This window comes from Acanthaster planci, linkage group LG03 (genome assembly GCF_054643075.1).
Source record: "Acanthaster planci isolate LZ-2023a linkage group LG03, COTS_SCS, whole genome shotgun sequence".
Lineage (NCBI taxonomy): Eukaryota > Metazoa > Echinodermata > Asteroidea > Valvatida > Acanthasteridae > Acanthaster > Acanthaster planci.
This window is the reverse complement of record NC_141779.1, coordinates 17,637,134-17,661,279: the sequence shown is the minus strand read 5'-3', so window position 1 is coordinate 17,661,279 and position 24,146 is coordinate 17,637,134. Positions and strand designations below refer to the sequence as shown.

The window sequence follows — 24,146 nt, the reverse complement described above, 5'->3', positions numbered from 1 at the left end:
GATTTTTTTCGGCGGGGGGGGGGCGTCTAGCTAAAACAATAACATTTAAGTGCAGGCGGGGGTCGATCATCTTTTTTTTCTCAAGTTCAAGCCAATTGATAATTTTCATACTATTTCATTTCCTTGGCTTCTTTCCTTTTTCCTGTTCCTTCAGGGTTCCCTTGCGGCGAATATGCAAATAATGATTTTGTTTAAGTATACATGAAAAGGCACCGTAATCCTTTCAACAAGCAGTCAACCTGGGGGGTCGAAGTAGTCTACCCCGCCTCTGAATATGGAAATTCGCAACCCCAAATGAGGTTTTTTTTATCGGAAATCAAGCTTTGTTGAAATACAAAATCTTTGGATTAAAACAATCTGAAACCTAATCTCACCGCAGTCCACCTTGGTGATACATCTGAGAACGACACGATAAGTAGGATTTATGAAACCACTGAAATATTTGCCGCCATGGGATATCAATTTCACGCCACGGCAAGACCGTGTAACTCGCCGCGGCGAAATAGACATTCAACATAATAACTCGCCGCGGCGAGATAATAAGGCGCCGCGGCAAAATAGTATTTCGCCGCAGCGAAAACATTTTTTTTTGCAAGTGGCCCTTGTACGCTTCCGTAAGTACCAGTGTGATGTTTGAATTTTAGTTGGAACTTGAAATGTAACAGTGTTTACGAGTACACGATTACCTTTATACAATTTAGCGCTCTTTGTTTATGATACGCAGCTTTATAGAAAAAAATAATGCCACCAAAGTTTCATTAAAAAACAAACAAACGAAACAACAAACCGCAAACACACAAAACAAAAACACAAAAGCAGTGCCCCTTTATAGACAGAATTCAACATGCATGTTTTCAATAACTTCTCCGTAATTCGCTGAAGCCTTCAGTCAAATTGAAGAGTTCTCTAGTACTGAATATTGTGTGGCCATTAGGCTAGCAGTCTAGAACAAAAACAAAAGCAAAATTTTCAGATCACGAGATCATCCGGATTGCCACAGCATTCTTTAATATTATCCAGGCTTTACAATAATCTAAGTTATCACACAAATTCTGAATCGATCGTAAAGCAAGCTAGTGCAATCAAATGCCGGTTCTAGTAGCTGTCCCCATACATCAACGAGGTGTCGAATTTGAAAACCATTTCCTCAGAGCTGTGTCACTGATGACGTTTTGGAGACGGATATCCCCGTTTCCCAGCTGTGGTTTCGTTTAGTGGTCGCGGTGCACCTGCTAAGATCATTTTTCCATAAACCTCCATCCCTTAAAAAATGACAAGTGAATTTTTTCTTCTAGTAGGATGGCATCAATGATCCAGAGAGGCCCTTTTGAATAAAAGGGGGAAATGTGAACAAGATTATAAACGTATCTGTCAAAGTGGAAAAATTATCCGCTATTGTTGCAAGTTAAACAATCTAAAATGCACCTTCAATGCTTTATTATTATTATTTTGTTTGGATGAGTTTACACGTCACAGCAAGTGTTAGATGAAATCCAATGAGATGGTACTCAATCAGATGTAACTAATGGTTTTTCAGTTATTAAAATATACACAGGGGTTGTAATAATGACAGCGACTACTCTACAATTCGCCATTTCAATGATACTGCTCTGATTACTATAAAGGGTCCGAGGTCATGGGTTCGGAGGTGGATTTTTTTTTCCCAGAACAACTGTCCATTCTCCCTTCAGTTGTGAAAAAATCCACACTGACCAAAGAGAGGTGGTTAGTGCCGTTTCGAAGATACCGACAATTTCTTAAAAACTGCCAACATGTTGGGGGGGGCACACCCCACTAAATATGCGTCAGTGGTTTATGGCAGCTTGCCTAATAAAAGTTGGAGGTATATTTACATTTGAAAATGTGTGTACTGTGCTTTCACATCCTCTTACCAAATTTTTGTAAAAACCCTTTTTTCTTGTAATGATCTCAGCCAAGGAAACTGTTCTCCACTTTCACCGGTCACAAATCAAAAAAGGTTTTATGTCAATACGCAGAGACTGGGTGATGGCTTTTAAAAATGTTAACAAAAATTACCCTCTGCAGAGAAGTGAAAGAGGCCGGTTATTAACGCATTTCTCACTTTATTAACTTAGTATCCCCACAACACCCCTACCCAAAATTCAATTACAACAATATAAAAGTTCCTATGCCTAAGTGGCGAAGATTCCCTCTGAAGGGAACTGATTTCCAAAGTCAGACAGCAGCATTCCCATGTCTGAGAAACAAGTAAACCATCACAAAACTCCCCTAAATAAATAAATTAAAATACTAAAACAAAACAATTAAAAAAATATCTCCACCAAAAAACACGATCACATTCCCTGTGACATCCAGTGATGAGTTAAGTGAAAAAAGTCATCTTCAAAAACATTCGCCATTTCTTCAACTTTGCTTTCACTTTTGTTCTGCTTTCCTGGGTGAGAAATCCACACAGAGAGATCATTCCATAGAAAGATTTCCAAAGATCACCCGATTTCTTTCCCCAAAAAACTTGGCTATCACCCTGTTTTTTACTTCTAGAAAACTGAGCGATGCTGAACGGAAGAATACATCTTTCCACTGACGTTGGAAAAACTGCTCTTGGAAATCAATCAATCAATGCAAATTATTTTTCCATTCAACTGTCCTTGGCCTTCCTGCACAAAACTCCTGAAATTCACCCACGGCAGTCCCCCAATGCTAACCTGATGTTAAATTCATTGATAAAGTTCACCACGGTTCAAGGAGAGCATTATTCACCCATCAGGCACATACCTCACGTATCTAAACACCAGCTGACGGAATACTTGGGGCATTTCTGTCGAGATTTTAGAAGAAAGCAGTTTGTGGACAGATTTTGGCAGCAGCTCTCCAACAGATGGTGGTTTCACAAAGGAACACAGTCAGGGGAAGTGGTCAGTCTGGTTGGGGATCTGGAAGTACTTCCGCAACAGGAAAGAAAATCTGTTTTTAACAGAACTGTAGACCACGATAGCTCCTAGCACATGAACCACAATCTCAGTGACAAGCCATAGTAAATTTTTAATATCCTTTAACGATGCACACGTCTTCCACTGGCGTGATACCTGCAGCCTGGTGCTGTCGGGCGCAAGGATGAAACAACTGAGAAAGGACAAGGAAACTAGACTCCGAGCACCAAAGATGGACAAAGTTTATCAGTGTGGCAGAACCGCCGAGTCTTTTCAAACACACAACAGCCAGACCAACAAAAAGCCACAGAATGCTAAACATGATACAAAGTAATACTATTATTTTGGGAGTTGGGGATCCAGTGTTTTGATATCACCCATATCAGAGGAAAGTTCCATGATATCGTTGCATTACTTTAAGAGAACTAAAACCAGGTTTCTAAAGTAATCAATTGTAGAAATAGTGAGCATATATGATTATAAACAGCTGTCACAGACTTTTTTACTGTTATAAATTTGTAACAAAATTATGTACACCAAAATAAGCAAAGGTTGTGCATCCCTCATTTTAAATAACTTTCACCACAACTCTGGAGATTAGAATTAATGACTTTTTACAGCACGAGGGCTAATACTGAATAGCACCTGCAAGGAGTCTGGTGGTACACACTTTTTCATTCCTGTGCCTTGTTTGTTGCACACCTTGCGTACTCCTCGGCAACTGAGAGGCACTCCCTGACCTTGTGGCGACCTTTGCCCTGTGACCTGGCAAAGGTAGCACTGCCACCGCCCTTGCCCTGTAGCAGCTCCATCACAGGATCCATCCAGGCACTGGCTGTCAACCTGTGACCAGTCGAACCCTGCACAGACACACACTGTATGGAAGTAATAGCCTGAGCCGGGTACAGAGAGAGTTGTGACATAAGTGTCACCAGTGTTGGAAACAAAATGGCAGGTATATGCACCATACCAGTGCACGTACGCACACAACGATATATATATACGCAACTAGACATTTGAAGCCAAACCACAGTGGTTGTGTTTGTATTGCGCATGTCCAATGTGTATAAGACTCGCGTTGCAGCCGTTCATCGGTATATCAACAGTAAAAACACTGTCAACTTGTGTGAATTGCGGTAGTCAAGCGGTTACAGCATAATGGTTTGTGACGCATGGGGTGTGGGTTCGAATCCCAGGTTGAAATTGTGGGCTTGGAGGTTTTTTTTTAAAGGAAAATAAAGCCGGAATGTTATAGGAACCTAATTTAACACGTGAAGTTTTTATGGTTGGTTGAGCATCTAAATGTCATGCACTGTGCATGGTTGTGAACCGTGGTTTGGCTCCATACGTGTGATTGCATACATGGCTCCAATAGCCGCACACTCTACCTAACATGTAACAAACAGCCATTTTGTTTCCAAAATCTGAAGCTGGCACTACTCTCTATATACACAGCGCTGGCTGTAACAAAGCAATGCAACAGTACTAATGTGTACTTACAAGCACACATACATGTACGTGTATTTGCCATTGGAGCTTGCGTTCATGGCATTACATTATCATTATCTCTGCTAACTGGGCCCAGAAACATTCCTGAAACCATTCCGGTAGAAAGAAAAAGACGCCACACGGAACAACTTGCATCATATGCATATTATGCTCTGGAAGTGTACCGCACATACTTTATGCATATTGAGAATGATATGCATATGATGCAGATCATTGTACATGGTTCTAATGAATGAATTTGACACATTTTTTCTGATGCATGTAACTGCAGTGAAACTGTTATTTTTATGTGCATAAATTGATCTAAATTCATGACTTCTGTGCGGTCACTGCAAACATCACTCCTGAGAACTAGTCACCAAGAGACGTAAACCTCATAAAAAGCCAGACTGAATGATGTAAAGAACTGTTATGTCACTGCAAACCGTCTGTGCAACTGTGCACATTTCTATACAGAGACAGACTGTACATGTTAAACCAATCTTGTCTAGAGCTAGGTCTTGGTCTTGGTAACATTGAATGCTCAGTGAGATGCTTACCCTCGGGATCATGCAGATGGCAGCCACGTCATCTTTGCAGCCGCTGATCAGCATGAGTGGGGTGTCTGGTAACATCTTGGCTAGTCCCTTGGCAATCTTCAGCAATATCTAAGATTACAAAGCACGGCGTTAAGGTACACAGTAGCTAAGATGAAAAAACATCAAAAGACTATTAAAGGGGGAATCTCGGGGGTGGGGCTCCATTTCCAGGGGGGGGGCACCTAAAGAGTTATGCCACAGTTTCAAAATACAACATTTTGGTCATTTCTTTGGTAGGAATTTGCCCTGTAAATTCTTACTGCCACTACCCCAAGGTAAAGTCAAAAGATAAATCTAATTTGCAAGAGTTCCATTTTTTATCAATAAGAAGTTGCCTTTATATGTATCCTTGACTTTGAACTTATGACCACCTGCAAAATAACTTCCAGTTTCACCACACCTGTTACTTTAAAATTCAATCTTGACCTGAAGAACTCCCCCATTCCACACTATGCTTAAAGAGCACCTCTAAGGAAAACATGTTTTCTCTGATTTCATCTGTTGAAATAGATATGGAAGCATCCAAACCAAATGCAGTGTCATTTGTCTTCAGACCTCAACTATAAAAAGCTTAAAGGGGCTTTTTTTGCTCATGCCAAGATGCAAATTCTGGATGTAGATTGCCTCATTCAGTGAGAACAGAGAAAACAAGGTTTTCTGTGTTCGTAGTGGATAAACCCTTGTGCATGCCAAACAATGGCTACAAACAATCGCTACATGCGTTATTTGGCATACATAAGGGTTCATCCACTATGAAGACAGGGCGAGGGTTCCCGTCATTTTCTCTTGGCATCTTGGCATGAACAGAAAAAAAGCCCATTTTAGCTTATTATAGTTTTTCATAGTTGAGCTCTGAAGAATGACACTGCGTTCGATTTGGATGCTTCCATATTTATTTGAACGGATAAAATCAGAGAAAACACATTTTCCTTTGAGGTGCTCTGTAATCCATCCCCCAAAATCCCATGGCCATGTCTTGAGTTATCAATCTTTCCAAGATGCTTACACCAACATTTGGCGTAAGTAGAAATCAAAGACTATTCATTGCAGATGCCAACCTGGAAACATAAAAGCCTCACTGGGTTCCTTTGAAAAGGAGGATTTACTGAAGGTCCCCCAGTTTAATACAAAATAAAAAAACTTTTTGGTTTTATGGACCCTGTGTGGTTCAGGGGTCTAATTTATAACTTTTATAAGAGGATAAAAACATACTGGGAATGATTCACATTTGATGATGTATTTTCCACTCATTTTTTGCAGACAGTTTGGTAATTTCTAGGGAAAAAGCCCAAGTCACGTGGAGATTTCCATTTAGTTGGTGTGTACTGTTCAATCGGCCAATCAGGGTAGGTAGTTTACCAGGAACTAATTCTTTAAGTATCTAAAAGGTTCTCTTCTGGCAAAATGTTCACCATTTAAGCTTACAGACTGCTCTACTTGATAGTGACTAAATTCAACCTAGAAATGTTGTTTTAGCACTTCCACAAATCAGCCACAAGCAAATTTCAACCAGGTATGAGTATTACATGTAATAATCTTCAATAATAATTTTCCCTGGACAAAATCTTGCTTTCTCAGGCGACTAGATGCCACAGTTCGTTCCCATGGCGGTAATTTAAAAACATCAAATAGTGTTTGTTACTACCTGCCGCTGATTAAATTTACAACTGCAAATGGAAAAGTACAGAAGAGTGGAAGTTTGTTCTCAATCCTGTAGAAAAACCCCAGAGGGGATATCAGTTTCCATTTAATACTACCTTGACCCTAACACATGGTTTCTACATTTGGTAAACAGGTAAAAGAAAAAAACATTTAACTAGGAGACCGGCCTGTTAACGGGACTGCAGTGGAAGACCACCTGCCAAAAAGCACCACCAGTTTTGGACACTTGTTTGTATTTGATTACTTCTTGAATATGGACGTTTCACAATAGTGCACCTTCAAGAGTTTGCAACGCGCTGGCAAATCACAATGCACGAAATCTGTTGACCCAGTGCGCATTCCGAAAGGGTCGGCGGATTTCGCGCATTGTGATTGGCCAGCTTGTTGCAAACTCTTGGAGGCGCACTATTGTGAAACGCCGGTATTAATCACTTCCTACGGATGAGCAAATTGAGATGTGAACACAGTTTTTTCCCCATTGAGAATGAGTTCATATCATTACCTTTGAGTTGATTTCACTTGAGACATGTCTGACTACAAAAGGTGGCACGAGGGCATCGGAGGTTGATTCTAAACAGTCTATGTAAAGACTCTGAATAATCTAAAATACAAAGAAATATAGAAACAAATAAAAACAGTTGAATATTGTGGCACTAGTATGGCTACAATGCATCACTTCATGTAGAAAGTCAATTTTCAAGATCAAAACTCTGTACTGGATCACAATATTTCCTATTTACATGTAACATGAAACTGTATTTTGTAATGTGCACCAAGAGAATCTTGTTTGGTGGATACTGGCACCGTATAAATATTCATTATTTTATTATTAACCTTGAAAAAGTATCATCAATGCAACAATGATTGGTTTTAAGGGGCTCACATGGCATACAATGTACTTTTTTAATGCAGGCTTTGTGACATGTCCAACTAACCCTTATTTCCATCTCTCATTTTGTAATATTAGGGGCATTGTGGGTTTTGTTTCTTTCACATTCATGTGCAAATCTGTTGTATAATTTCATTAAAATACCTCAATGTTACTGATATTTCAGCTAAATTTTGTCATTCCAGTTTTCAAAGTCAGGTATTACAAAGTGAACCATCAAAGTTTACGGCCACGTTCCTTTTCTGCCCATATCCACACAAATCGGATTTAACCACATCATAAAGAGTACTTCGAATTCCTTGCCTGTTTGATCTTTGACATCTCAGCCATCTTTTCAGCAGTTTTAATCTTCTCCCTCATGGCTTGAATCTGTTGGCTAATGGTTTCCTTTCGCCAGATTTCCAGCCTGGATGTGACTAACGTTGCAGAAAGTGAATCCAGGGACTGTTTAATGTTTGAGACTTTGGCTAGTGTGTCGCTACGTAGACTCAATGTCAGCTGCGAAAAAGAAAGATTAATACACAGATGAAATTTGGATTTGCTTGTTTTCCTCTTTTTATTTGCCTATGTTATTTGAATTTCAATTTCATTCCAATTCCAGACATAGCACGAAACATGTCACATGTCAAATTTGTATTTATATTTACCTATGTTGTTGGAATTCCATTTCATAAAGACAACACATACATTACCTTGTTAAAGTTGTTAGCTATTCAACTTTTGGGAAATACTAAAATGATTACAGACACACAACTTAATAGCCATTTGAATGTAATCATGCTTGAGTAAAAGACATGATTGAGTTTTGTTAAATTCGCTGCGACCAAAATGAGCTGAACACATGCACCGTATTGCACGTTATTTCAATTCATTTCCAAATTACATGTACATTTACCAAGCACATAAATGTGAAATGGTGATAAATTACCTTTTCACAAAATAAAAATGTCACAATCTGACAGTATGCTCCTGGCACGCCCACAGCATCAGATAGGGACAGAGAAAGTGACCCACACTTCAGATGAAGAGGGTCATAAACTTAAGTCACAGAGGTGAAAGGCTCAGAAAATGTAACCTGTGTTTACACCCTCTTTAGGATTTCCTAAGAGAAATAGTTGGACAGATGGCTTGTGACTTTTCAATCCTTACTTTCTTTACTTTCCATTAATGAAGCCAAGGACTCCTTCAAAGCAGCTAGACCTCCTTAAAAGCAGACTAAACTGAAGACAGCAAAGACGTGTTGACCCTCCCCCCCCAGTACTATAAAATCTCCCGGCCACCAAGAGATTTTAAAAGATTTGCAGTGCTGCAGATAATACTGAACAGTCCAGGTGCCGTTAGTTTACATAAGGCTCAAAACCCCTTGAAAGTTGACGACAAAAAATGTACCACTAGATCTGGATGAAACCAAAAGGACGATTTCAGAGGATTTTGGAAAGTCTCAGGAGTTAAAGATTACAGAAAAGGACCATAACCCCAGGCAAAACATGCTGGATAAAAACCCTTAGAAACAGTAAACATATCCTAATGTTGGCTTGAGCTGGATTCAGATGAGAAATAGCAGGAGAGAAAAGAGACCGATTTCTTGGAGCTGCTATTGCTTTCAAAGTATGGAAACTATCTGCTTAGCAAGAACAGGTTACCAGCAAAATGCCACACACAACGTGTACTGCCTGTGACTGGTTTCCCGTTAATTTAAGCTTAGCAGTATTTCCTTCTAGCAGCTCCTGGGGGCACTGCAACCTAAGTCAGCACCACCATGTTGACCTGACTGAGTTGAGTCACTTTAAGTCATTCACCTGGTTATCCACTTCTGCCAGCCGTTGTTGTAAGGTATTGGCAACATAGTCAGCCGACTGTGCATCGTTGCCCGTGATGGCAGTGAGTCTTCGGACACCGGCACTAACCTGCCGCTGAGCAGTGATTAAAAGCCTCTTGATGTGGCCAGTATTGCACACATGACTGCACAAGTTAAAAAAACAATTGATTCAGATTACTGCAAAGCAAAAACAGATAAAGTAATATTTGAAATGATAAAAGTAAACATACCCAATTTGACAGATAACTGCTCATCACTTTAAACTTTCCAAGTTTATTTTCGTATCTTATTCCCTTAAAAAGAAACTATTGAACTCACTGATTTGGAGAACTTGATAGTTTATGAAAACTTATCTTTTTCAATCATATTATACTTCAATTCCACAGCAGCCTCTTAAATATGAACATACAAATTTGAATACTTTACAAATTTTGTGAATTTTAGCAACTAGTGAGATCAAATGTCTGTATACATTTCAAAAATATAAAAGTGCAGAGGTAAACAATCATTTCAAAATTTAAAAAAAAAAGATAAAGAAACTTGTGGCGAAATTCAACAAAATTGAACATTTTTTATTGTAAATCTGTGGCTGTGAAAGACTTACATTCCCCCACAAAGCTCCACAGGATACTGCATGGCACCAGAACCTTCAAACACCTCTGGAACAGGAACAGCAACAGAAACCACGGTCACATGGTCCCCATAGGCTTCCTCAAACATCGCCCTAACTCCCTCTGTGGCCTTCACAGTTGCCAGGGGAGCTTGCCCCCTGTAGACAGGATATTTCTGGGCAACGATGTCATTAGCAATCTGGGTGACTCGCTGCAGTTGCGTGGGATCCAGGGCACCCTATTACAGAAAGTGGGCCAAACTTAGCAAGTGTTGCCATGGCAAACTGACTCGATGAAAATCAACATCATGTCACTGCAGATCTTTGTTTCACGTGAATTTCACGTGAAGTATCGCCACACATTGAAGGTTCTTGCATGTACACTCTATCTAAGGAACTGACCAATGTGATCACATCCTTTACAGCGGTTACTATCTGTCACTGTCAATCACTTTTGATAATGAGCTCTATGGATCATCATGCGGGTTTCAGCCTTAAAGAGGTCCATGTAAGTGTCTCAATAAAAAAGCTTTTTACAAATTACTGAACTTAAAAATAATTGCCTTGTTTTTCGTTAGACAGACACTGACTCCCTGTAGAACCTGTCCTTTTTGGCTGACACTTGAACAGACTGAACTGTTGCAAAGAAGCTGTTAAGGTGTATGGCCAACAAGACCAATTATTTCTGGTAGATTTCGTTCTGACGCCTTTCCCAACATTTTCGTTCTAACCTCTTTCATATAATCCTTCACTGAGAAGGAATCCACTGAAACTTTTTTGGACTTTAACTTGCAAGGGACAAACAGAATCACACATTACAGACTGGGCTCTACATTCCTTCCAAATTCTCCAACTTTCCTTGAAGGTTTTTAAAAGTGCTTGCAGGGTTAATAAAATGATTGATGCAAACTTGAATACTACATATAACACTTATGACAAATGCAATACTATTGTGGCACTGCCAAAGGTCGGCTGAGGTAAAATGACAAACCAAGAAGGGACAACAAAAACCAGGCCTACCATCGCTATGAAATCAAAGCGTAGGCGATCTGGTGCAACAAGTGATCCTCGTTGCTCGGTTTCACCCAGAACCTCCCGCAGGGCAAAATTGAGTATGTGGGTCGCTGTGTGGTTTCGCATTATCTTCTGTCGTCGAACCTGGGAACAAACAAAAGGGAACCTAATTTAATGATCCCATCAGCTGTATTATCTTTGAGGAATATGAAGCAACAGTGCTGGGCTACCCTGCGTTGGGTGCACTCTTGAAGATGATGGCTTGGGTCAGCTTTTTAAAAAAAGGTCCCAAAGGTTGCCGTTTTGTCAACTGTCAAAAGTTGCACAGGCTGCTATATACAACACCAATATGACCAAGGAACAAGAGGTTTTGTAACAACTTTGCACACACTTTAATATTAGCACAAAGGCATGGAATCAACCACTAGTCAACAAGTGATCAATGTTTTGCCATTGGACTGGTTTCTTGACTCACCTTGTTAAGAAACAGCATGAGGTTGTCACCAGGCTTAATGGTTTCTACTGCAGTTCCTACATGTAGCACATAGCCACTGTACAATTGCACATTCTCCACTTGAAATACTACCTCCTACAGATATTGACCAACAAATACAAAAGAAACAAACAAGTGGTAATACATGGGATCAGTGTTAGCTAGTTGAGACATGTTCCAAGTCGAAACTGCTCAGGACCATCACCAGATTTCACGAGACCATCGCCAGACCTCACAAGAACATCACCAGGCCTCACAAGACCATCACAAGACCATCACCAGACCTCACAAGACCATCACCAGACCTCACGAGACCATCACCAGACCTCATGATACCATCACCAGACCTCACAAGAACATCACCAGACCTCATGATACCATCACCAGACCTCACAAGACATTCACTGGACCTCACAAGACCATCACCAGACCTCACAAGAACATCACCAGACCTCACAAGACCATCACCAGACCTCACAAGACCATCACCAGACCTCACAAGACCATCACCAGACCTCACAAGAACATCACCAGACCTCACAAGACCATCACCAGACCTCACAAGACCATCACCAGACCTCACAAGACCGTCACCAGACCACCTGTCGGATTTCAACTTTCAAGTCACAAGCCGTTGAAATGAACCTCAACAAGAGTATTCCTGTCACTGACCGCCCTGCAACTTGTGGCTGGTCTCGTATCTGGTTTTGTGATTGTGTCAACTACAACAAGAACGTCAGCAGCGTTCTCTTGAATAAAGAACTTGACTGGACTGGTAGTATCACAGTACCCATGCCTTCTCCAGCTGCTTCCCCACAGCAATCAAGTTGAATCATCCACTTCACCCTCCCATGGACTCAATGGATTCCAAACATTACAGTCTTATCAACTTACGGCACTGTGCAACAGTATGGGCTACGGGGAGTGAAGCTGAACAGTGAATGGTAAGTAATTCTTTTTCTGATGAATTTTGGAAAATTTACCATGGCAAGATTTAAAAGATTGGGGGGGAGGAAAGGGCATAAAATGTCACCCTGCAGAGTCCACCATGTGACAGGAAACAAAAGCCAGAATCTCTCAACTTTTAAGCGCTAGTGTCAGGACTGCTGTCCTTAATTCTACTCCTTCCGACATGTTATGGTCAATTCTGAAGAATAATGACATGAAAACTAGAAATTGGAAAGCATCAGCTCAGTATACAAAATCAAGTACTCAGAGCTAGGTTGGACAAGGACCTAGAAACACGGTTATTTTACCTCATTTTTGACAGAGTTAAGATGTCCCTCATCCCATTCTTGTCCCCCCTGCTCTGCATAGAAATTGGTACAGTCCAAGATGATGCCGCAGTCTTCCCCACTGCCCACCATGCTGACAAATCCCCTGTCAGTTTTTAGCGCTAACACCCGTGCTGATACTGGTGGGAAAACTACAGAAAAAAGTTCATATTGTTTAAATGTGACCTCAGGCCAACTCTGGTGAGTTTCCGAAAGGTCTCTCAAGAAGTTGTGCAGCAACACTAGACGATGCTGTATAAACAATACAAACAAGCTGTGTAAGGACACATCCCACATGTGCCCGGGCTGTTACTGCGCTCGGGGGACAATTTCTTTTGTAAGGAAAGTCAGGACCGAGTTATAAGACCAAAAATGACATTTTTTGGTCCCTGCGACATTTATGTTTCAATACATGTGCTGTCCTCACAACTACAAAGCAAGTACGTGTAATCCAACACACTGTGTCAAACCTTGCAAGTTTCTTGTCAAATAAAGCCATTAAAGCCAGTGAGCTCCTTGTCGTGCTCTCTGATTACGATCGATGTGAAATGAACGAAGGTTTTATCAGGACAAATCAAGCCTTTATTTGGTTAACATGCTGTCCGCTCTTGGGTTTTGCCAGCTATCGTCAAGGTGTCTCACCGTATTTCCCAGAGTCTGTGTAGGTGAAGTGGTACTTGGGAGAGTCGTCAGTAAACTTTACTTTCTTCTTCTGCAACATGCTCAGATCGGTTGCATCCAAGCGTATCCGTGGAAGTTGGCCAAGGTTCTTGATTCCTCCTTGAGATGTTATCTGTGAGATGAATGATTATGAAAACATCTCATTCCTTGAAGGAATGATCAACAACCTATCAAATAAATAACCGATGCCAATGTCAAAGGAATAATCAATACTAGAATCAATAAGCGATTAAAAATGTCAAGAAATAAGTATTGCTATCAGGAACCTCATTAGAACAACCAATACTTAAATCAAACAACAGGCATAAATGAATAATCAATAAACAGTCATTCAACTAGTAGCAATTGATACCAAAGATCAATATCAGTCATCAACAAAAACATCATACACATGATGCCACCATCATCGCATCTTACCTCCAGTGCTTTTAACCTTGCTGCCTCGTATCCCTCCATGTCAACCTTAACCCCATGCTCCTCAGCCACCATCGTTGTCAAATCGAGAGGGAAACCATATCCATCGTACATCTTCCATGCAATCTCACCTGTATACATAGCAATGTACATGAACATGCAATCACAGTTGTAACCAAATCACCATTAGCCACCACAAGTCATTATTAGTCATAACATGTCATCTCAGACATCATAGGTCATTGTAAGTCAACACAAGTCGTCACACGTCACCATTAGCCATCACAATTCACCATAAGCCATCTTTAGTCATCACAGATCATCCTTAGTCATTACAAGTCACTACAAGTCATCACACGTCACCATGAGCCATCTTTAGTCATCACAGATCATCCTTAGTCATTACAAGTCACTACAAGTCATCACACGTCACCATTAGTCATCACACGTCACCATGAGCCATCTTTAGTCATCACAGATCATCCTTAGTCACTACAAGTCATCACACGTCACCACAAGTCATCACACGTCACCATTAGTCATCACACGTCACAATAAGCCATCTTTACTCATCATAAATCACCCTTAGTCATCACAAGTCATCACACGTCACCATTAACATCTGAAGTCTTCACTGGTCACCATTAGCCATTACAATTCATCTTTAGTCACCACAGATCATCATAAATCCCCGCATGTCATCAATAGTCATCACAAGTCATCACACGTCACCATTAACATCTGAAGTCTTCACTGGTCACCATTAGCCATTACAATTCATCTTTAGTCACCACAGATCATCATAAATCCCCGCATGTCATCAATAGTCATCACAAGTCCTTACACGTCATCACTAGTTATGACGAATCATTGAAACACAGCAGCAAGCCTATCTTAAGGCATTCATTCTTAACAAACTGGGGCAAGAAACTCCTTGGTAGCATTCATACTGTATCTTCAATACTTTTAATATGACTTGCGATCTGGGAAGTGATTGACTAGTGATTGGATCCTTGATGACGAAAGAAACAGCACTTCAAGTTGTGTAAACTGCACAAGACAAGCATATGCCATTCTCTTTGCTCATAATTTGTTATTTGGACTGATGTAAAAATGAACAACCCAACCGACAAAGTGAGTTTGACGTCCCAAGGTTTAAATTTTCTGTAGATGAAATCATTAGAAACCATCACTTTTTTATCCACATATCATCCGATTTGTCATGAAGTCAAACTGACTGACATATAAACAGAAAAGCAGCGTCTTCTTTTTCACATGCGTGTGAAATTGAGAGAGTAAACAAAATGTCACTGAGACTCGATAGGATCCAGCCACAGTGTACTGCAAGAGCAAAAATGACTCACATGGGACCCGATAGCTCAGTGAGCCAAATAATTTGGCTGCTTACATTTTTTCCAGAGGTTGTGGGTCCCAGTCCAACGGTAGCAAGTCTTGCTGTCACTGTACCTGTCAGTTTTGATCCTTGTGGCAACTTGGAAATCTTTTTGGACAGGAATTTCTGGCCCTTTCTCAGGGTTTTCAGGAACTGGCTCTCCTCGGTGTTGATGATGTCCACGATGTGCTGCGGATCCTGCCTCAATTCTGGATACATAGTTCCCTGTAAGAATTCAATGTGGAAAACATGACACTAATCACGATAAAAGGATGGGGCCTTTAACAGGTGAATACACTGTACAAACTCAATCTTCTAATAACATCCCTCTGCTGTTCAAGAAACCCATGATGCATTCTTTGTACTTAAACCATAGAGCTATATATAAAAACTAGAGCGCTGACTCATGTACAAAGCGCTGCCTGCTGGGTGCATTCATTTTTGGCACAAACCTATGGAAAACTCAAGTATTGTATGACTTTTGTACGGTTATTTGCATATCTGCATTTTAATCGGATTGTATCAGCAGACACTGCCCGTTGCATTCGGAGTGCATAATTTGATATTTATTCAATCCAATTTCAAATGTTCTACAAGCACGAACATGGAATCTACACCCAGGACTGCCTCAATATTTCTCTGCACGGAGAATGGAAAGTTAGCGCTCTAGAGATTTAACATAGATCTATGACTGCAACATTCAAGATACATCAAGCCTATTGTAAAGTCACACAGGCTGGGCTCTACCTTCTTCACTCTGTTAATGCTGGCTTACCAAAGAGTCCACGACCGTGGGAACCAGACTAGCCAGGAGTCCTGGAGGACCCTTCAGTTTCTCGGTTGCATACCGGACAGCTCTACGGATGACTCTCTTCAGCACGTACCTAGGGAAATCAAACCCCCTGTTACAGTTGGACAGCCACTGCATTTCTTCCAGATTTACACAACCAATGGCCTGCACCTTACTAATAAATGGCAAATTCGTTGACACAGATGAGGAATGCTCCAGACAAACTGTACTGGGTAAAGATATGGAGCTAACTGAAATGACGTGAGCTTTAGATAATGTAACATACAATTAGAACTTCCGAGGATATTTCAGCAAATACCTGGAAATTTGGCTATCCTTTCTTTTAGGACCCTCTTTCCTTACATAACGTTAGAGAACTCACATGTCTGTTATTGCCAAAACTTGGAATTTCCGATTTTTTGTTCATGATAAATGGCCATGTAAAAATAAGTGTAAAAAAAATTCTTGTCAATGCTGCCAAGGTAATTTTGGATTGATATACATGCTGTAAAAGGCAAAAAATGAGTGGAAGAAAAACGTACAGGTGACTTTTTGGACACCTCTACGCAGGTGTCCAAAAACTCATCTAAGTCATCTTTCTCACTAGAACCAAAAATCTTACCCTCGCTTGAAATAGTCGGGCTGCCCACCATCAGCTATGGCTATTGTCAGCATCCTAGCATGGTCTGCCACTGCTCGATAGGCTGTGTCGATGTAGTCCGGGTCTGCAGCACCAGTTAACCCACTGTAAGGCCGTGAACCAGACCCCTGCAGTAGGACAATAACCCATACGGTGATTTGAATTCAAAGAGCCACCACATGCAAAGTCATACACCTGTCCACAACTACCCATTCTCGTAATGACAACGCAGAAACTTCAACACAGAGCAAGTTTATCAACAACTTGATTTTCCCTGTCAACCTGTGCAGAAAATTTATCCTTTGCATCGGGCAAACTCCGCAAGTTGACAAATGGCTATGGCTGAAACTTGTGCACAAGAGCAGCAATATTTTCTTTCACTTCTGCTTAGACTGCACTTCTCAAAACTGGGGGGGGGGTATTGACATGCAGGAGTAGAGCTGACTGCAAGAAAAACATTAGTTATTGAGGATGAACACAGCTTAAGAAGTCCTTAATATCCAGGGTTAACAAGCCAGATTTCAAAGTGCCAACGCCAGTAGCTTCTTGCGTGGAGTGTGAAAGAACGTTCCACTCACGGACTGTATGTGGAACAAAGGGATACACATGTATTTGTAAGAGTCCTATTGATGTAAGTGGGTGTGAACGTGGAAGCACATGGAGGTGCATTTCTGGCACCAAACTTTGAAGAAGATACATAGGTTCTACCATGGTATCATGTGCTCCAAGTTACTTGATGCTGGGTGACCAAACTGTATACGTACAAGTGTACAAAAGTCTTACACACAACGATGCACTAGCCGCTTCTTTGATGTTTAGTTTGGACGGCTACTTACACTTTCAATCGCCTTGATTAGTGGCAAGAACAAGTCTGTCTCGTAGTTGGAGCTGACTCCCTGAAGTATCGCCACCAATCTCTCCAGTCCCATGCCAGCATCCACGTGTTGCTGTGACAACCGCTTCAGACTGCCATCAGCTTGCCTGAAAAACAGGACCATATGTTTTTAATTAAAGTTCAATTCCCACCTTACTTCCTAGGCGTTATTCCTTGGAACCCTCCTGAATCCTCACTGCAACAAAAGCACTGATTCAGTACATCTTTGTTCATGAACTTGATAGTTTGCCAAGGGGATCAAGCCCCATGTAAAGGACTCTGATAATGGCTTGACTGAATTTTCATTAACCAGCAGAAGTGCCCACTACTGTCACCAGGTGTCGATTCGTACTTCCAAACAACAGTGATGCTCTATCCGAGCAGAGACGTACCGGTTGTGTTCCATGAAAACCAGATTCCACACCTCCAGGACATCCGAGTGCAGATCATTGACCAGATGAGAGGCATCTCGGTTACCATGCCGATCGTAATGAATCTCACTGCAGGGTCCGCAGGGGCCACTCCCCCCCATCTCCCAGAAGTTGTCGGCGATTCCAAAAGGAAGCACTCGCTCTGGAGGCACACTGTGGAGTTGAGAGAACCACAAACAGGGAGTTATTCATAAAGCAATAAAACCTAACTTCAAATTACTGTATCAAAAGCAAGTTCTTCCATGGGTAATTTTCATTAGGAGCCTTCTAGATTCTGATTAAAATCCAGTGCATTGTAGTTAGCAGACAGCATTCTTTGTACATGAACCAAACTCCATACCAAGTAATAGTGACTAGTTCATCTGTATTAAATCTTCCAAAATGCACTCCTCCTAACAGAGGAGTGAATTTGCTTTTATATTTCATTCTGTTGAATGATATCATATACAATCACCGTCATGACTGTCTGCGTGCTATCGGCGATCATTAAAACCACAATGGAAACTAGGCTTCACACAAGAACCATATTTAAGGCACAGTGCATTGGATGAACCCAAGCCTGGGCTCTACGTAGTTACATGGTTTATCCTGCCACTTGCACTGACTGCTGGTAATCCAACATCGGCAGCGGGCATTAGTCCGTGTCACTTGGACTCCACGATTGCCTTTTTAAATGTTTGGACATGGTCGACTATTTCCTGAGTGGCTACCCAAAGCTACCCACCGTTATGTCAGTTAGGAAACAGTCACTGGCATTTGTGTACAGACACGGCAGGCTTTTTGTGAATGGTCTGCTGGGAAGGCGCGTAGTGACGTCGTCCCTAGAATATCAACATACATTTTGAATGAAGAAGATGAAGAAGATGGCAACTTTGAACTCAGCCGACAAGCATTTCTGATTTCAACGGAAAATTTGTTCCCAATATGTGAGTAAACTTTATCCCCTTCATTGTAATCTGTGATTCCCACTGAATCCCAAAGTGGTCGCATTAGACAGTTTTAGGACTGCTTGAGGGATGAATTCTGAGGATTTTGACTCAGGGAATTAGCTATTTTGAGTGAAATAAATTAATGGAAAGGAAAGCCTATTGAAGGTACCTGGACTCTCCTATCGCTCACCATGTCCAAATGTTACAAAAGGCAATTCATAGAGTCCAAGTTACTCAGGCTAAGTGCGAATCACGTTTGCTAAAAGTAGGGTTTGGATTAATGGTTCCGATGATTCGTATTTGAAAATAAATGTCAAAGTGGCAAAGATAAAAATGTGCCGAACAAAGCAAAGAAATATTGCTACTGTCTGAATGGGTTACCCAAGCTCAAGCCATATATCTCTGCACTCTGTGTCAGCCTCAAGGTTCAGTGAAGCATCACCCTTGAAGTATGTGACATAGAGCTGGTCCTCGGGTATACCATACACCCTGGTCAACAGGTCCCAGGCCATCGAACAAGCCTCTCTCTGTGAGGTAAATATCGGAGAAAGGTGAAGTTAAAACAACAAGCCAGCAATGTTTGCTGATCAAAATTTGATTGAAAATTGACGCAGCTGCTTCCCAGGCTAAGTACAGACAATCTCAGGAAGAAGTATACAGCACGTGGACATTACAATGCCAATGACATTTCACTTATTTCACCTACTGGTTTGCAATACTTCAACTAGTGTTTTGTGATTTATCAGTGGGGGAGACCTACAGATGGTTGAAAACAGTTGAAGGACACACGAGTGCTACCAGTTTGCACCGCTCAAAGATGTTGAGTAACTTTTTGTCTGTACCTTGAAGTAGTCTCCAAATGACCAGTTGCCAAGCATTTCAAAGAATGTGTGGTGGTGTACGTCCTTTCCCACCTCATCCAAGTCATTGTGCTTGCCTCCAGCCCGGATGCACTTCTGAGAATTGACGACGCGGCGATAGTTAGCACCCTCTGCATGGGGACTGATGGTGCCTTGAAAAATGTCCTTGAACTAGTGAAAAGGGAAAAAAGGGGTATACATGTAAGTGTTTAACCCTAACGCTAATACTGCAACAGGTTGTAACAGGTGCACCAATTAGCCGTCAAGATAATGGAAGCTATTTACAGGTGTAATCCCATATAGCAATGCCAGTGTTGGAGTTTGCGATGGCTGGCAGGTTGGCACTCTGAGGTAGTTAGGCCCTCAGGCCCAATGGGTAGTTTAACTGTTAGGTCTCATTGTACTGTGCAGACTTTTCATTTTATAAATACTGTATATTGTTAGTTTTGGGAAAGTTTCAAGCAAAAAATATTGTAGCTGGATATGAGTAGAATGGTAATGTATACGCAGCCCAACATGATTTAATAAGATCTCTTCTGCAAAAACTTTTACCAACAGAGCACAAAATGTCTTCGGGAAGATCAAGTTAGGGAAAAGACATCTTGAAGTTCAAACTGTCCAATCATTTTGAGCTTTGAGAAATGTTTCCTTCATCCGGTGAAGCTAGCATCTATTTTTCCTTTTTCTAAAACAGTTCAAACCTTTTGCTGTACTATTACCTGGTGGAGATAAGGTGGATGTGCAACCCTTTCATTTAGGCCACTTTATTAGTTCAGACAAAAAATTTTCAGCAGGTGTAACTGGTTTGGGGTTGCATGTATTATTTAACAAAAATACCAGCATGTTGATTTAAAATGTCATTCACTGGCCATGCTTTAGTTTTGTTTTCAGCTTTGAGCTTTTATTAATCAAACCAAGATGATTTTATCAAACCAAGATGTTTCAGAGATAACAGCTTTTCTGCAAATGGGCTTCATACCTGATTCATTCCTGCATTTGTGAAGAGCAGTGTGGGATCTCGCTGGGGTATCACAGAGGCTGAAGGTATGAAAGTGTGTCCATGCTGGTCTCTGAAATACTCAATGAAGGTCCGTCTGATCTCACTGGAGGATAGAACAGTCCCTGCTGGTTTGCCTCCCGGTGCAACAGGTGGGGAGATGGGATGGGTTTCGGAGGTGGAGCTATCACTGGACAGATGTCTCAGGGCGAGACTACAACGCCCATGTCGGCTGTGGTACCGGCAGAACTGCAATAATGGGGGCAGCGTCCTCGAGAAGGTTACCATGGGAACCATGATGAAGCAGTAGTTTGGTTGCTACATGTTGAATACCAGGCCACTTTACTACGGGAGATAAAGAAATCAAATTTGTGTACAATTAAAACCTTAACAACCCACTACGTATGCGCAAAAAATGTCGAGGTTAAAAAACAATGATACATGATTCGCATTGTGTAATGTGAAAATACTCCAGGATTTATGAAGCGCCCTCGCAGCTTTTGGCGTTCACTTGTTTTGGTCTCTGCGTAAATATGAAATATTACTGCGTATATAGTATATCTTGGCTCGTTTTGCAAAAGAAGTCAATTTGGTGATTCAACAAGGCACTCTGGTTAAAAAATCATAGAAACATGTTTGCTACACATGCAGAGAAGGCTCACTTGGAAGTATTACATGTACATGAGAACTAGCAACCAGTCCCCGATGTCCATACTGGCCTACACTGTGTTTCTGAGGAGCATGTACCTGCTTGACCAAACTGGCTCAATGCCAGAAATATAGTACAGGTACAGACAGGGTAAACGGTTAGTGTCCAATATCCCACAGTAAGGATGTAACTTTCAGTCTCTCTGTAGTAACTGTTATTCTGTGAAAAACCTACCCAAAGGACCACCCATTGTTCTAAGGATTTGAAGAAACCCCCAATTTAGGGCTGAGTCAATTCAAATAATTCACTATTCAAATATTCAACCTTCAATTTGATCGAATATCCGAATATTCGGCCATACCTACTGGCAGATTGTTGATAAACAAACCATATACAAAATCAGTAGCAATAACACACACATTTGTACATTATGATCAATATAATAGCTTCTCATATCTAGAAGTATCTCCAGCCACAATTTAGCAAGATTTAAGAGATGAACAAGACTTCTTGCCTTGTTCAAAATTTCTATTTCTTTTAAATTGTTTCATGAATAAGTTTCTTTTTAAATCGTTGTAAGATTTCTGACACTTTTCATTTGAACCTGCTTAAAACAAGCCTCCATAATGCAATTGTTCTCATTGAAAACAACAGAATTTTTCCTTTCCTTTTCAAGAATTTTGCATTCAAATAATCAATTCGAAAAATAATATTCTAATATTCGACAATCGATCAAATGTTCGGTTATTCAGATATTCGGCACAGCCCTACTCCAAATCATCCTGGTGATAGTGCTGATATGTGTACTACATGTACCCGATGCACTACAGGTCATCTGTGCTGTGCATGACTTGTGCATTCATTTTATGAAGTGGTACACAGGTGAAGTAAGTCTTTATGGCGTATCTGCTCGTCACACACACTACAGACCAAAACTTGATTCAGTTGAACGTACAAGTCCAATGGAATGGTTCTGATGGTTCTCAAGTTCTTGGACTTATACGTCTCTCTCTAAAAAAAATCCATGCCGCCTGATACCCTGTGCACCACTACCCACAGAACTGTGGGGTTCGACGTCCGCTGTGTAAGGACGCACATGTAGTTCTGGAAGTAGGGGTAGTGCACCAACCCAGAGACTATTCTCAAAAAATCTGTTTTCTAAGTGAATACCTCAATATTTTCGCTGCTAAACTTGACATTTTAGGGCGTTTGTAAAATTCAGGATCCCTTTTCTATTGTCAGACTCATCTAACCAAATGACAATGACATTCTTTTGTCAAACTCCAGGCTTAATTCTCAGGAAGAGAGCAGGGTTTGATTTTTGAGGGAAACTATGGGGCGAAAATGACAACATCGACACAGACCATGCATGCACACATCCGCTAAAAAAAACATGGCGATACTGTTAAAACGTGCTTGGTAGATTCTCTCTGATTGGTAACAGAAAAGTTTCATTAAAAAGCCTTCCTCTGATTGGTTGAGATGAGGCAATTGGGGAGTAAGCGTATTGAAAATAACAGCCAGACCACATGCGCATGTGTGCACATGGTGATATAGTAAAACCTGCTTGGTAGGATCTCTGATTGGTTGGAAACATGCAAAAGGCAGATTAAGGGGTAAGAGTATTGAAGAGAACAGCCACACATTGCCAAAGGTCACACCGTTCCAACTATAGTTGGGACTGTCCCAACTACAGTGCTACAGTTGGGCCGGTCCAACTACAGCACTGAGGTCCAGTGTGCACATGCCCAGCATGTGCCAAAGAAAGTCATATTTTTTCATCTAATACTGAATTGTGTCAAGTGTGAGATGCAAAAACTTGGATAAGGTTGAGATATTTTCTATAGAAATTGGTCAACAATAGTTGGGCCAGCCCAACTGCAGCACTACAGTTCGGGCTGTCCCAGCTATAGTTGGGACAGATGCTATAGTTGGGGCGTAATTACAGGGTCATGACAGTCAAGAGATATTGCCGTCTTAGGGGCCAACCTAAGTTTAAGGCTTAATCACTAAAACTAAAAACAGGGCTCGGGTTCCGCAGTTTACAAACCCCCATTTTAGGACATTTTATTTCTTTCAGATGGCTAACATATATATGGGTTACTGCAAGGGGAACTTAGTGGCATCCGTACGGCCCCATTCTTTCCATAAGCATTATTAACGTTGTCATAGGCCCCCGAATTTAGTACGCCTAGGCCCTAAGTTGATGATCATGTCGGTGAAGCCTTACGCCGGTAACGTAAACCACGGCGTAAACGTTAGTTTGATTGTCGGAGTATGTTCCGTTATTTGAAATGTCTCATACCATACCATTTTCTGCAAAAACTCACCAGTACATCGAGACACTTAACCAACAAAACATGAGAAGTTTGTCAAATTTATGGCTCAATTTATGAGGCGAATGAAAGCGGAAAGCTACAGCAAGTGCAAGCCACTGCCGCCATGTTTACATTCCTAACGTTGAGGGCGCTTTAGTTGTAAACAAACGCACGTGCTTCCTAGAAAGTCTGTGATCATAATTGTGTTACTTCACGTTCTTGATAAAAATAAGTCATGCAGCAGCGTTTATTTCTTCTTCACTGTCATTTTCTGAAAAGTCGTTTTTTGTGGTAGGGCTTGTGACTACTGACAAGAAATGTTAAGATCTACTCTAAACCAACTAACCAACCAATTATTGAATTGAGTTTAATTAATTGTAGAAACATGGACATCATTTCATTCCAAAAAT

General features: G+C 41.0%; 1 protein-coding gene across 3 annotated transcripts; it reads right to left on the bottom strand.

The window, feature by feature from the left end:
* Positions 1-985: 985 nt before the first annotated feature.
* On the bottom strand, positions 986-24,112 carry LOC110991133 (alanine--tRNA ligase, cytoplasmic-like). 3 transcript variants are annotated; one of them, XM_087134069.1, is made up of 21 exons: positions 23,749-24,112; positions 20,752-21,114; positions 19,755-19,943; positions 19,294-19,439; positions 17,945-18,136; positions 17,515-17,659; positions 16,661-16,806; positions 16,024-16,132; positions 15,323-15,473; positions 13,859-13,986; positions 13,403-13,553; positions 12,743-12,912; positions 11,469-11,582; positions 11,000-11,137; positions 9,974-10,218; positions 9,350-9,512; positions 7,854-8,048; positions 7,164-7,262; positions 4,961-5,068; positions 3,583-3,787; positions 986-2,924 (listed from the first exon to the last, which is right to left on the bottom strand). In XM_087134069.1, the coding sequence occupies exons 2-20, from the start codon at positions 21,064-21,066 to the stop codon at positions 3,587-3,589; spliced, it is 3,105 nt and encodes a 1,034-aa protein (XP_086990195.1). In that variant the 5' UTR covers positions 21,067-21,114; positions 23,749-24,112; the 3' UTR covers positions 986-2,924; positions 3,583-3,586. The 3 variants fall into 3 exon arrangements, with proteins under 3 accessions (XP_086990195.1, XP_086990194.1, XP_022112025.2); XM_087134068.1 differs by having other exon boundaries at positions 986-3,787; XM_022256333.2 differs by having other exon boundaries at positions 986-3,772.
* Between the last annotated feature and the right edge of the window lie 34 nt (positions 24,113-24,146).